This window comes from Branchiostoma floridae, chromosome 1 (assembly GCF_000003815.2).
Source record: "Branchiostoma floridae strain S238N-H82 chromosome 1, Bfl_VNyyK, whole genome shotgun sequence".
NCBI lineage: Eukaryota > Metazoa > Chordata > Leptocardii > Amphioxiformes > Branchiostomatidae > Branchiostoma > Branchiostoma floridae.
Genome location: NC_049979.1, coordinates 7730217 through 7743427, shown reverse-complemented (window position 1 = coordinate 7743427; position 13211 = coordinate 7730217). Strand labels below are relative to the sequence as shown.

Sequence of the window (13211 nt, the reverse complement as noted above, 5' to 3'; positions counted from 1 at the left end):
GGTACCTGCTGTGTACAATCAGGTTCGGGAGAGCCAAGTCAAATTGTGCGGAGGAAACATATCGACATGTCTGAGAAATTGGCCCTTTTTCCTGTAGCACTTGCAATTAAATTTGAAGCAAGACAAACACCTTACACTAGTTACAGGTGCTCCACGGTGCCCTCAGTGGCTAGATTAACAAGATTAACAGGAGGGCGTACCTGGGAAAGGGTGAAAGGTGGGAGAGTGGGAAGAAAAGCTTTAGCACCTTCTTAGACACTGCTTCAGCTTTCTGCAGTAATTCCATTCAGCACAAGTCTTTACAGTGGTAATTCTGGCATTGATGGATGGAGGGGAGGCATACCAGCCACTAATCAAATGTCTAGTCTTTGAATCAGATTATGTGAAGAATCGTATTGACATTCAGCTGGAGAGTGGCCCTCCGAAGACGGCGATGTAATTTTGAGTCAGTCCTATTGTTTTCTCTTAGCTGTTCATCAAACTGGGTCTGTCTGTTACAGAAGTGATGCACACAGTGTCTATATACTCGGTACTGAATTCTGTCTGAGTCAGCAGTGCTCAAATTAAGGGAAAACCTCTTGCTTTATGTCCTAGCCATGCATCAACCCAGCAATGTACCAAGTCAGGGTAGTTAGAGCCATCTCTAATCAAATGATTGGGGAGCGGATCAAATTATGTGGGGGAATAATATCGACATTTCCCCCCAAATTGGCTTTTCCTGCAAATTTCAGGTAATTGTGTTCCTACCTTGCTCATTACGGGGCAATCTGAATTGCAGATTGCTTAAACGCCAGTCCATAATTGATTGCATGAATCCAGAGCAGTGGAGTTGAGCTAGTGGGGAGGTTTGCATGCCTAATCCCTGGGTCTTTATCCAATGGAGAGGATGGAAGGAGATTGGAGATCTACTTTACCAGGCTATTTGAAGTGATCCTAGCAAAAATGGGACTTTTATTGAGTTGTACATCACTGTTGCTGAACTTTTCAAGGTGTGCCTACACGAGCAACTGGGTGAGAGAGCCAGTGAAAACTATCATCGTGCTGCTCAGAGAAAAAGGGATGGTTATTGCACAATGATAGTACAATTACAGAACAGCCACTGGTCATTGGACAGTTTGAACCTACCTTCATGTATACCATGCATAAAACATCTTGACTTTTCACTACATTTAGAATTTTTATACAAGGAACCACAAACTCCCAGTACTGCTCAGTCAAAGATACACAATGCCATATCAAATAAGGTCAGAAGAAAGACCACACCCCTCAGTTTTCTGCATATACAGGCTTACCAGTCTGTGTCTGAATGTCCTGTACCCCCCTCTCCTGCTCAGAATGGACCTGTCCAGCCTCTTCTACCTCCTCCTTCTCAGCTGAACCTGACATTCAAACACAAAGAACAATACAACACACAACTTTGTCCACAGTTAACTACTGCAATTCGGTCACAATCAAAGAACGATGGAAATCGCCACTTAACGCCTTTGATTGTTTTTAAGTTGGGAGATTTATTTCTGACCTGGTGCCCGTCTCCTAACCTCAGACGTCTCTACCGCAGTTGCTCCCTCTTTCTGCTGAACGTCTGTTGTGCCTTCCTGTAGGGTGGAAGTACCATCCAGCTGTCCTTCGGTCTCCTCCTGTCCACTCTGGAACTGACCCATGGCATCTGCATAAAAAGAATATAGTTAGTCTATATTTCTATAGAATGGCTGCAATCAGCAGGGCATAAAAAGGAGAGAGTACAGTCAAACCTGTCTATATATAGCGGCCACTCAAGGGACTGGCCAAAAATGGCCATTATAGACAGGTGGCCACTTTAGAGGGGTGGCCACCTGTATAGAGAAAATGCTGATAAATTGACCACAAGCAATAAGTTACACATGATTTCAGTATACAATGATCTTTGTTCACATATTTACTGCATAGTATAGTGAACCCTGCAAATGGTCCACATAAACTCGATCGCGCTGCCTATCAATAGAACTTGCCATTCTATCTTGTTATCTTGTTGTTGCTGTAAACTGCCACCAGAAACTGTCATGTCATTTGCCATGACCTCACCCAGGGGTGCCTAAGCATTTGCACGATCCCTATGAAATTCGTACGAATATTATGTGATACACACGAATCACTATGCGAAAACGCACGAATATTATGAAATTCGCACGAATCACTATGCGAAATCGCACGAATTTTATGAAATTCGCACGAATCACTATGTGACACACACGAGCCTTATGTGATTTGCACGATCCTTATGCGAAATTGCGCAACCACTGGCGGGGTCACGTGACAAACGGAGCGGGATTTTCAAGATGGCGGCTTCGCCGCTTTGGCGACTGAAAATACGATGTAACACGCCGAAATGAAGCTAAACAGTAGCTCACAGGCTATCAAATACATCTTTGCGACGGTAAATGTCCATTCCATGCCTTGAAATATAAATATCTCGGGTAGAAACGCTCAAAATCATGCCTCCTCCCGGCCGCCGTTTTTGCATAAGGATCGTGCAAATCACATAAGGCTCGTGTGTGTCACATAGTGATTCGTGCGAATTTCATAAAATTCGTACGATTTCGCATAGTGATTCGTGCGAATTTCATAATATTCGTGCGTTTTCGCATAGTGATTCGTGTGTATCACATAATATTCGTACGAATTTCATAGGGTTCGTGCAAATGCTTAGGCACCCCTGTCACCTGAGTATTCTTTCCTGCCAGCTTCAGCATAGATGACAGTAAAATAGTCCAGACACTGGGTGGTTGCAGGATGATCATCTCCCAGAACTGTCTGGTATGCCTTCACTGCCTAAAGGAACGGGAAAATGAATCTCAATACAACAGTTACTCAACTTTAGATAATAGTCAGACATTACTTCTGGCACTCCCCTCAGTGCTGTACAACAGCATCCTGGCAGATGAAAATCTGTCAGCCCAGCTGCTAAGCTGAGCTCAGGGTAGACATACATTTGTATATATTTTAAAAAATAGCTTACTCAACCATACAAAGCAACAACTATCCTTCATGATGATTTTCATACTGGTCTCTAATCATAAGGTGAAACGAAAGTTGAAAATCTTGCAAAGAAAGCTTTGCTATGAAGCACAATCAATGCAACATTTTACTGGAAATTTACGAGAACTTTGAGGTTCCCTTTGATGCCTCCACTGCTCATGACACTGAAAGACTCGCATCAAAATTACTTGGTCATTTTGGTTTGGAAAAAGACCAGTCTACTCTAATGAAAATACAACCGCATACCATACATGTAAACAGTCATTACACAATACATTACATCCATTTATCTCTCATCTGATCAGGTAACATGGGAGTTCAATTATACATCTTCATCTCTTCATGTCATCAGATTGAGTGTCAAAAATCTGTGTATATTACACATTGGTATCTGTATGTTTATATTAAATACATATGAGCATATACATATAGTTATATATACAAAATGTACAATATACATACAGAAGTATGTAACATTACAGAGATGGCCTTGTTAGAGGAAAACACTTTATTGGAACCTCACCAAAGCACAGATTCTCAAGTATTTAAAAAAAAGTGTACTTTATTTGTGACATGGCAAGTTTTGGTTGGATCCAGGTACACTTGATGAATTGCAGGGATGTTCATATGTCCCTGCCCCTGCCCTCCAGAGTGTTAGTTAGAAAAGTTACATACACCCTCTCCTTGACTTCACAAGTATGTGTCCCAGCGGAATGTAATTTGCTATTTTCCAATCTAGCCCTAACAGCTTCAATTGAATCCTGGCACTAGTGTTGCTTCCTTGGTCGATCATCCTCCAGAGCCTCGGCACAGAGACAAATTAGATTTCCTGCCGTTATCTTGTTAGGCAAGTTAGCATTATAATGAAGCGGTTCTGCTGATGCAAGGAAACACGTTCTACTACAGACAAACCCTCCACTTATCATCACAAAATATTTGATCCCAAATCAATGTCCATAGCCCATACTGGAGAGTCTTTAGCTTCAGATTATATATAGTGAACTAAAGAAACTGGCCACACCCCCATCCACTGGACACAACACTTTCCACAAGTACATAATTCGCCATTTTCCAATCTACATGGCGCAATCATTTTCAATTTGATTCAGGCACTTGTGGTTTGCTCACTGCTAAATCATATTTCCCCACACAAACACCCCAGATATATCAAATTTCCAGAAATTAAAATGAAATGAGGATATCCACTGCCAGTGGTGGAATGAGATTAGCATGAAAATTGTCCATCAGTCTGGATTGTTTGCAGAGAGGCTGACAGATGGAAGAGTAAGCGAAGGTCACCATTCGTCACCGGTCTGATGCACAGCTAATCAACAAGTCTACAAAAAACATCCATGAGCTGGTGTTTAACTTCTTTGAGTTAATGATCCACAAGTTGAAAAAAATGTCTCCAAACACATGATGGGATGGGAAATTGTTACTGACTGGCCGGCTTTTCTTATAGTCCTCCACCCAAGAGAAGTGCCCCTCCCTGTGTCCAGTGTCAGCAGACTTTTCGGACTGTCAGAAAACCTGACTATTAAGAAAACTCATTTCTACCCCAACATCTGCTTGGAGATCGTACAACATGTAGTGTGGTCATTATCTCCTATCTTTTCATACCATTTAAATGACAAAATTCAGAGAAAGATGATACAATGCACTGTCACAAGACTGCTTTACTCTTCAAATTCCAGGTATATCATAACAGTAGTAATGTCATAATATACTTGGATGGCATTCTGTCAGCACTGTTGATATTGTGACCGTTTTACAAGATTGATCATGACAGCAATGGTTCTGATACATATCTGTAGTACTTTACTGTAATTGTTCATTTACTGTTCCACACCTTACACACCAAAGCAGAATAAGCAAGCTGTTGACTTCTTGGAAAAGATTTAGCTCTAGCATTGATTACCAGTAAAGGCCTACAATGCTTATGGTATGTATATTGAACACTCCAACAATAATATCACAACTTAAAGTAAACAGGATGGCATGTAACCAATTGCAAGAAATTTTCTATCAAATTTTGTAGAATGTAACATTGTGTTGCTTTAAGGTCTTATTTCACAAGGTATTTAAAAAGATTCATTTCAAACCTCAAGAAATTTGATCCAAAGGGACATGGTAAAAAGTCAGATGGCTTGGCAGTGCAGTGACAGCAGCGGCTGAAAACTTTGGTCATCCGTGCAAACCAACTTTTATGTCGTGTTTTGATGTCCAAAATATAAAATGATTAATCTTGAGAACTGTCAATAAAAAATCTAATCCTGGAGACTGGGTCCTGGAAATAAGGGACAAATGTCAGCTGTCTGCTAGCTGTAAGATGTTTTAGTGTTGAAGTGGAGACCTTAACCTTTGCCAATCTAAGGGTGCTGTACAGCATCAGTTATGTCCTGACTATGTGAAAAAATTAGTGGCCTCCAGGTTAATGTCTATGTTCCCAATTTTTTCCCAAGCAATTATTCTTCAGAGCAAGAAACGGAAAAATTTCAGGTCTGAGAAAAATGTGGTTGGACTCTGCAAAAGAGGACCAATAAATTTCTTCATCTGCCTTCCCCATCCTGCCAGTGACCTGATACACCGCACCGTGCACCAGGAGTTATGGTGGGGAGGTGAACCTCGGGGCAACTCTAATCTTGTGAACGGTTGTGACTGCAGTGGAGGTGTCTCAGGTTATAAACCATGTACAGATGGTGCCATTAGCTCCCCAGCACACATGCAGGGGCTGGTCACTGAGGAAATCACACGCAGGAGCGGCACTAATGTCACATCCCCCTGATTGCTGTGCATTGTCCACTCTTTTGTGACAAAATCATGACTTGTAGAAACTGACGTAATCCGTGGGGTACAGTGTCATTTATCACTAGTTTGGTACATGGTAATACCAGGTACTCCAGTTTAAGATTTGTACCAAACTAGTACCAAACTAGTTTGTTTGTTTGTATCAAGCTACTAGTAGTTTGTTTATCTCAATAAACAAAACAAACAAACTAGTTTGGTACATGGTAATACCGGGCACTCCAGTTTAAGATTTGCTATTTTTCTTTCCTTCCTAGAGGTGCTAGAAGTATTTAGCAAACTTGTCTAATACCAAACTTGTCCTCAAATAGCCTCAGTTGCACACAAAAAAGTATGATGAAGGTATAAGAGCCTTACTTTAAATGTGTGACCAAAAATATCTATAAAAAATTCATTGCTTATGGTGTTATTATTGGAAAACTTTGTCCATCTATACAGTGAAGTTGTAGTCTGTTTCCAGAGTTTTGTCTTAATCATCCTCACTGTACACAAAGACATAAACTACATGGCTTTGCGCTCTACTGTTACATTTTACATTTTGTGGCCCTGTCAAAAATTGACATATCGGTGCACTTTCTGAGCAATGACCAATCTTCAGTCAAAAAAGTGGAAGTACCAATGGCAGTACTTGACTTGGCCAAATATGGGATGCCTTAAAAGTTGATTGTCCGTCCAACAGGTTGTTGCTGGAAGTGCTGACTGATAACCCTACCTGAGTGGTAGTGCAGTTTGCCTGATCATACGGACATAACATCGCAGCAGGGGGGTAGAGGTGACAAACGAGCTTTTGACATACAACCTGAATGTGCGGTGGGAATGGATTTAATCTTGCATTTTGTGTGCCAAAAATGACATCAAACCACTTTCCGGTGTCATTAGCCACCCCATGCAGCGCGCCGGTCACCGAGGAAATCAGGCGGGTTTCACAGTGGCCCTGGATGGAATGGGGCTAGTCATTTGTCACTCCGTGTTGTCATTGTGCCACCATATGTGCACATGGTGTGGACAAAAGGGCAGCGGTGATCGCGGCATATAGTAATCACATTTACAGCACGGACAGTAATTGTTCACATGTGGCAGATTAAGAAAAGGAAGGCTGATTTTCTGTGTCATTCTGAGGCGTCATCAACAGAAAAGTGGGCTAGCGACACTGGAGGCGGACAAGATATTGCTTTGTTTACTATGAAAGTATGTACAGTATCTGCCCAGTATAACAAAATGCAATAAACTGATTTTAATATCTAAGTAAATGGTGTTGTTTTTTCACTTCATGTTACCTTACAGTAACTGTAAGGTTCAATCAGGATTTTGATCAAGCAAAGTTGTTGAATTTCAACAGGAGTCAGGCAAATTGCAGAGCTAAGCTCAAACTTTAAGGAAGCCACCGATTTTATCTTCTTATGTTGACAGTTTATCAACATAGTTGAGATTGTTACTGAAAACCTTTGTAAGTATTATTTGAAAGCTGTTTGTACTGCTACGTAGCAATGATGACACAGTGTTGCAACAGTTGGGGAATATCATCAAAACACTACAACTACACTGTTACAAGGTGGGCGATGCTAAGCATATTCACCATATCAGGAAGCTAGCTAACATTAGTTCACCTTTACATGTATTTGTGGGGTAACCTATATCCGTTGTTAAATCAGACCGTAATACAAATGTATTTTCAAATATTCAGCTATCCTATATCTGTCACTACATTTGTATATCACAGGGCATCTTCTCTAGGTAGTTTTAAAGAACGCTTGCAGATAGATGTGCAAAAGCTAGGTGTGATGGGTCGTTCGGTGTAATATAACCAGCTGCTGCCGCGCTGCATGCCTGCGAAGCTGGTGTGTTACGCCGAACGGCGGTTATACCGGCTATATAGATACAGATCAAAATGCAATATCTTTATGTATTGCAATTTGAAAGCATTGTCTGCCGACTTCATGTCCCTAACTATCCCGTCTTTAAAAACAACGGGTATAGGACACCCCCAGATAAAGTTGAACTAGCATTACATGTACATGTACATGTAGCTAGCTTTATTCTGTGATGAGGCATCACACTGCTAGTTGACCTGAGTTAGTGTACCCTTGTGTACAACAGGGTGAGTTTAATCTATTTGATAGAGAAATAATCTGCTCAGGTGCTGTAAAAAAACAACTAATAACAATTTACTTCCCGCATTGAGTCATTAGCTCTACAGGGGTGACAAAACAGTCACATAGGAAATCAGACCCTGTGATTCTGGTTTTAGTTGTGTCAATGAAGGGGGATGGTGTCACTGTCAGGTAAAAACTAATCAAACTTCCTATAAACAATTCCATACATGCTGCTCCAACGACCTCAGGGAGCAAAGGACAAGTTCCGGTTGATGACATGTACATGTACAACAGTCCCATATATATAGTTATGCAGTTTGTAAAGGACTTTCACACGAGCACAGTGCTGGGCGCTTCCTTTTAGGAGCCAGCCAATATATTATTAGTGAGTGAAGAGATATTCTGAGACTAACATTTTACAGGTTGTTTTTGTAATCAAATCCACTAAGAATAAATAAGTTTGAAAAATATGAAATCAATGTGTGAGAAGATTTGGAACAGCAATATGTTATGGTCTCTGAATGGTTTTCTTTGTTCTGAGTTTCAAGGACTGAAAACAAACTGGACTGCATACAGATCTCGAGTGACAGGGGTGCTAACTTACAGTTATGTCCAACATTATCACATATACAAAATGTATATATATATGGAATCCAGGAATAGGCTACCAACCTTGCCACAGTACTCCAATGCCAACTGAGGCCTGAAACAAAATGGAAATCAAATTGGTGATCAAAGCTGATTAAATCCTCTTGGTTAAATAACCAAAACAAACCATCACAGTGCTGTATGTATTGAAAGGACTCAAGGGTATTGAACAATGGAGCAGGTACTGACACATCAGAACGCAGAAGGGTAGGAACAGGGATGGAGGCTTTGAGGTTTATGCACAAAGAAACAATGTTTTGCTACTGCTTCCATGGGAACTGGTTCAGTGATGATAGTCAGCACTTTTATAACTAGGACTAAGAATAAAGTAATCTTGGCTGTATGTGAAATCCTACCCTGGACATCTTCATGATTCAAATCCAACCAAAAAAGTCTCTGACATAACCACTTTTCTCAGAATGTTCCACAAAACTAAAGGCAATAAAATCTTTAGGATGTTGAAGCTGGTTGTCTCAAAAAGAGAGTGGTTAAGAAGTATTCTGTTATACTGAGTATGTAATTTGATGTTGTAGAAGAGAGTTTGGAAAGCGCAAACATGGACTCACTTCTTCCGCTGGACGCACATTCGTGCCAGGTTCTCAAACTCCATGGCCCTGAGCACCCTGGGGTCAGGTGTTCCTGTGTCACCCTGCCCGCTTCTTGTTGCTTCACCTGGGAGGAATAGGGAAGTGTCAGATGAACATGGGCAGGCTAAGCTCTGAGTAATATAGAGTCTTATGGCATAATACATGCTTGGACAAATCATCCAAACAGAAAGCAAAACAGTGTGAATGTAGACAGTGTGGAGTGTGCAGTGTACACAACTCTCAGACTCATCATTGTTATAATGTAACTATGTTTTATGTTATGGTGGTATCTCTCTGCACTTAAGGCACCACTGCGGCACTGTTGTGTTATATTCGCCAATTTTTTTATAATGCGTAATACGTAAAAGTATGACTTAAAAGACAACAAAATGCACAAAATGTAAGAAAATTCATTCTTTATCTTTGAAATTCGTTGAGTAATCTTTCAAACCTTGCAGTGCTGCACCGATGCCCTAAGTGCAGTGAGATACCACCTTAAGTTCTGCTGCTGAAGTAGATCAAGCAATTCATCTAACAACTGTTCTTATTCATATCTTCAAAATATATGTGCACAATATCATAAGATTGCCATTCTGACTTATAACATATCAAACTAATGTCTGTCTCATGTATTTGCTACATGTATAGCATACTATACCCTTTTTTGATACTAATTAATCATCATAAAGTACATGCATAACACAACATAACAATACAACGTACAGTAAGTTTTCTTTCCATGTCCATTTGAACCATATAGCACAAACACAAATATAGACAGAAAATAGAACACTATTACATAAAACTTGAGGATGCTTATATCATAATACATGTACTACTTTACAACTTGACATCACATGCATTAAACAGCAAGCAAAAGCTAAAAGGATAGCCAAAGGTCAAGAATGCCCCCTGCCATATCATGTATTTACTGCAACCTTTCCTACCATGTTCCTGCTGAGAGGCAAACTGCATCAGACAGCATTACACACCCAAGAGAACAGAACTTATGACAGGTTGGAAAAGGTGACAGCAAAAGAAGGGAGACATCTTCGGGAAAAGAAAGAAAGAAAGATGACAGACACAAAATAAAAATAACTACATGAAGGCACATTTTTTATAATTTTCAAGAACATCATGGTGTAGACTGTTATTATCAACATCATTCCTGAATACTGTTATGTACTGTTAAGTACTCTGTGACCTGATATGGTAAGAAAGCAATGACGGGATTCAAGATTGTCCTGTGATTTTAGGAAGTCTCTCAAATGACACCTGTTGATACCTGTTCATCGAGAACTTTAACATAACAACACAAATCAAGGCACTAAACAGCTTGAAAACAGTATATAACATACTGAGAGCTTTCTGCAGCTCGGTGGTATCGATGAGGGCGTTCTCATAGTACATCTTCTCTGCCTGGATAAACTGCACGGCCTTGTCATCTGCACATCAGGTCAAGGAGGTCATGTTTGGGCGACATTCTTTTCAATAATTTTGTCATCAGATCTTGGCTACATTAGGTGACATCTCTTAGCACTGACCTAAGTGATTTTTTGGAATTAAAGAGAATATATTATGTGAGGATTGTATCACACTAGGATCTGTACTCTTAGTAACGTTCAACTCCCTGCCACTGTTAGTTAGTTTGGGGTTAAGGTGCATCAGAACACACGGGTATCAGAATATAGGGGTTTAACTTATAGCGCCAACCTTGTACTGTTTCAGAGATATGATACGGTACTGAATGCTAAGTACCCGGTATGAACATTATCAGTTACAGTGAAAGGATACATTCTTCCTTCCTGTAGAAGGTGTCGGCTATCTGAAATCACATCAGAAATGAACAACAGATGAAACATGAACTGTATCATTTACACCTTCACCCATCCTCAGTTTGAAGACTATGGAGGCTTCCAGCATCATTTACACAAGTCTACATTACATTACCTATATCCAGAAGGGATTTTAAGCTAATAAGGTAGAGAAACCACAACCTAGTTGGTAAAGTTCAAGGGTAAAGGATAATTTACAAGAGCTCTCAAGATGACTGAGGTATGATGTAATATTTCCCTGTGCAGTGGTAAATCCTAGCCTGGGTACCATCCAATTTCTACTGGGGCTCCTTACACTCGCTACCCTAAAAAAATAAACAACTTGTAAGTATTTTTTAAGGTAGCAAGTGTAAGGAGCCCCGGTAGAAATCGGATGGTATCCAGGCCAGTTAAATCCCACACACAGAGCAGAAATACTTAGGAAAAGCATAAGAGAAAACAATCGAAGTTGGTCAGTCTTGCATAAAAGCAATGTACTATTACAAGGATATGTACCATAGTCCAATGTATGCCATGATTTTTATCCATTCCTACATACCTTGTGAGGACTGCAAACATTTTGCTGTACTGCAAACTTCCAACCCCCTGATTCCACGTTTCAGTGATAATGACTTTCTTTCATCAGTATGAATCTGTATCAGTGTTTAGTGGGGTCACATTTGTATAGGATACACTAAGCAAATATTAAGTCAAGGTAGTTTCATCAAGACCACAAAATTGACACCCCTATGCTGCTTGGCCATTTGGATTATACATCTCACCATTTGCATGTACACCCCAAGCAATTTAGGCTCTGAACCCATTATTGCAATAGATGCAGATGCAAAAGACTGAGCAGCATAGATCATAGTATACCTTGGGCAAGAATTGGGCAGATGCTACAGTAAAATATAGCACCACACTACAGGCAGGCCAATGCCTCAGGGACTGTTTTAAAGTGACACTGGCACACTGCTAAGTTAAAGCTGCAGGGCCACAAGAAATTGCACAAGAAGGGCCATCCTTTTCCCCTGACCCCTGTAGCTTACCTCTATCCCTTACAACATTGCCCCATGCCCTCTGACCCCTGAGGCTTACCTCTATCCCTTACAACATTGCCCTCTGACCCCTGCAGCTTACCTCTACACCTTACAACATTGCCCCCTGACCCACACACCTGATGTAAACACTGAGGTAACTTGCTGAATCCTTCTGTCTCGTCCAGATCCCTCAGACACCCCAGGTAACACTTCAGGGCGTACTCCAGACGCCCACGGTTCTGGTACTGCACGCCTTTCTCAAACAGGGCGTCGCGCCTTGGGCCATCCAGCTCCATCGAAAGCTCAGGGAGCGATTCATCTGTAAAATCGTGAATCAGTTGTGTTAATTTTGAATTATGATATTCCTAAACCATAATGTAACCCAATTATAAAGGTAAGCATACTTGATAGAAATGCATGGTTAGACATTGTTAATGGCACCTCGTATGAGGATGACCTGAACTGAACTGATACTTAAGACCTTGGCAGTGAAATACCAATTTACAAATGGGTGCCATTAGAAAAGAGTAAGACGAAAAGTTTTTCAATATCATATCCTATACATGTTGCCAAGTTGATTTCATTGTATGAAATTTGAATGCTGGGTTATCTTCAACACTGGCTGTACGTGAAATCACACCTTGGACATCTTCATGATTCAAATATGCCTAAAATATCTCTGACACTATCAGACATAACCACCCTTTTTAGAATGCTCCACAAAACTAAAGGCGATAGAATCTTCAGAATGTTGAAGGTGGTTGCCTCAAATGGACTCAAATTATGTCTCTCGTTATTATGTATCTTGTACCATGTATGCAAAATTGTGTCTATAGACTTATAAGACTCATTAGGACTTTTAATGATGTAAACTGTATATACGTTGTCTGACCCTTGCCTCTTCCCTCATGACCTCAATCAATGAAAAGCGGCCTGCAGGCCGATTTGAGCTTTCATGAATAAACAAAGGTTCAAACAAACAAATAAACAAAGAGGAAGAAGAGTCGACCAACCTTCACTCGATGACTCTTCCATTACCACCTGCTCCTCCTCTTCCTCCCCCTGTAACTTCTCCCCCGCCTCGCCAGTTTCGGTCAGCTCCTGCCCCTCCCCACTTTCCTGTATCTGCCTGTGTCTTGCTGCAACCTCTGCTTCCAGGTTTCTTACTGCATTGCCAACCAATGTCTCCACATAGTTCCGCACATCCTC

At 40.7% G+C, this 13211-nt stretch overlaps 1 protein-coding gene across 1 annotated transcript in view; it reads right to left on the bottom strand.

Moving 5' to 3' along the window:
* Positions 1–13211, bottom strand: part of LOC118425609 — a 21372-nt gene that overhangs the window by 4301 nt on the left and 3860 nt on the right. The window contains exons 2-10 of the mRNA XM_035834562.1: positions 13016–13208; positions 12140–12321; positions 10943–10973; positions 10507–10593; positions 9128–9233; positions 8586–8616; positions 2700–2808; positions 1520–1666; positions 1293–1379 (exon numbers count right to left, since the gene is read on the bottom strand). Coding sequence (XP_035690455.1) covers positions 1293–1379; positions 1520–1666; positions 2700–2808; positions 8586–8616; positions 9128–9233; positions 10507–10593; positions 10943–10973; positions 12140–12321; positions 13016–13208 — 973 coding nt within the window. The remainder of the gene's footprint in view (positions 1–1292; positions 1380–1519; positions 1667–2699; positions 2809–8585; positions 8617–9127; positions 9234–10506; positions 10594–10942; positions 10974–12139; positions 12322–13015; positions 13209–13211) is intronic.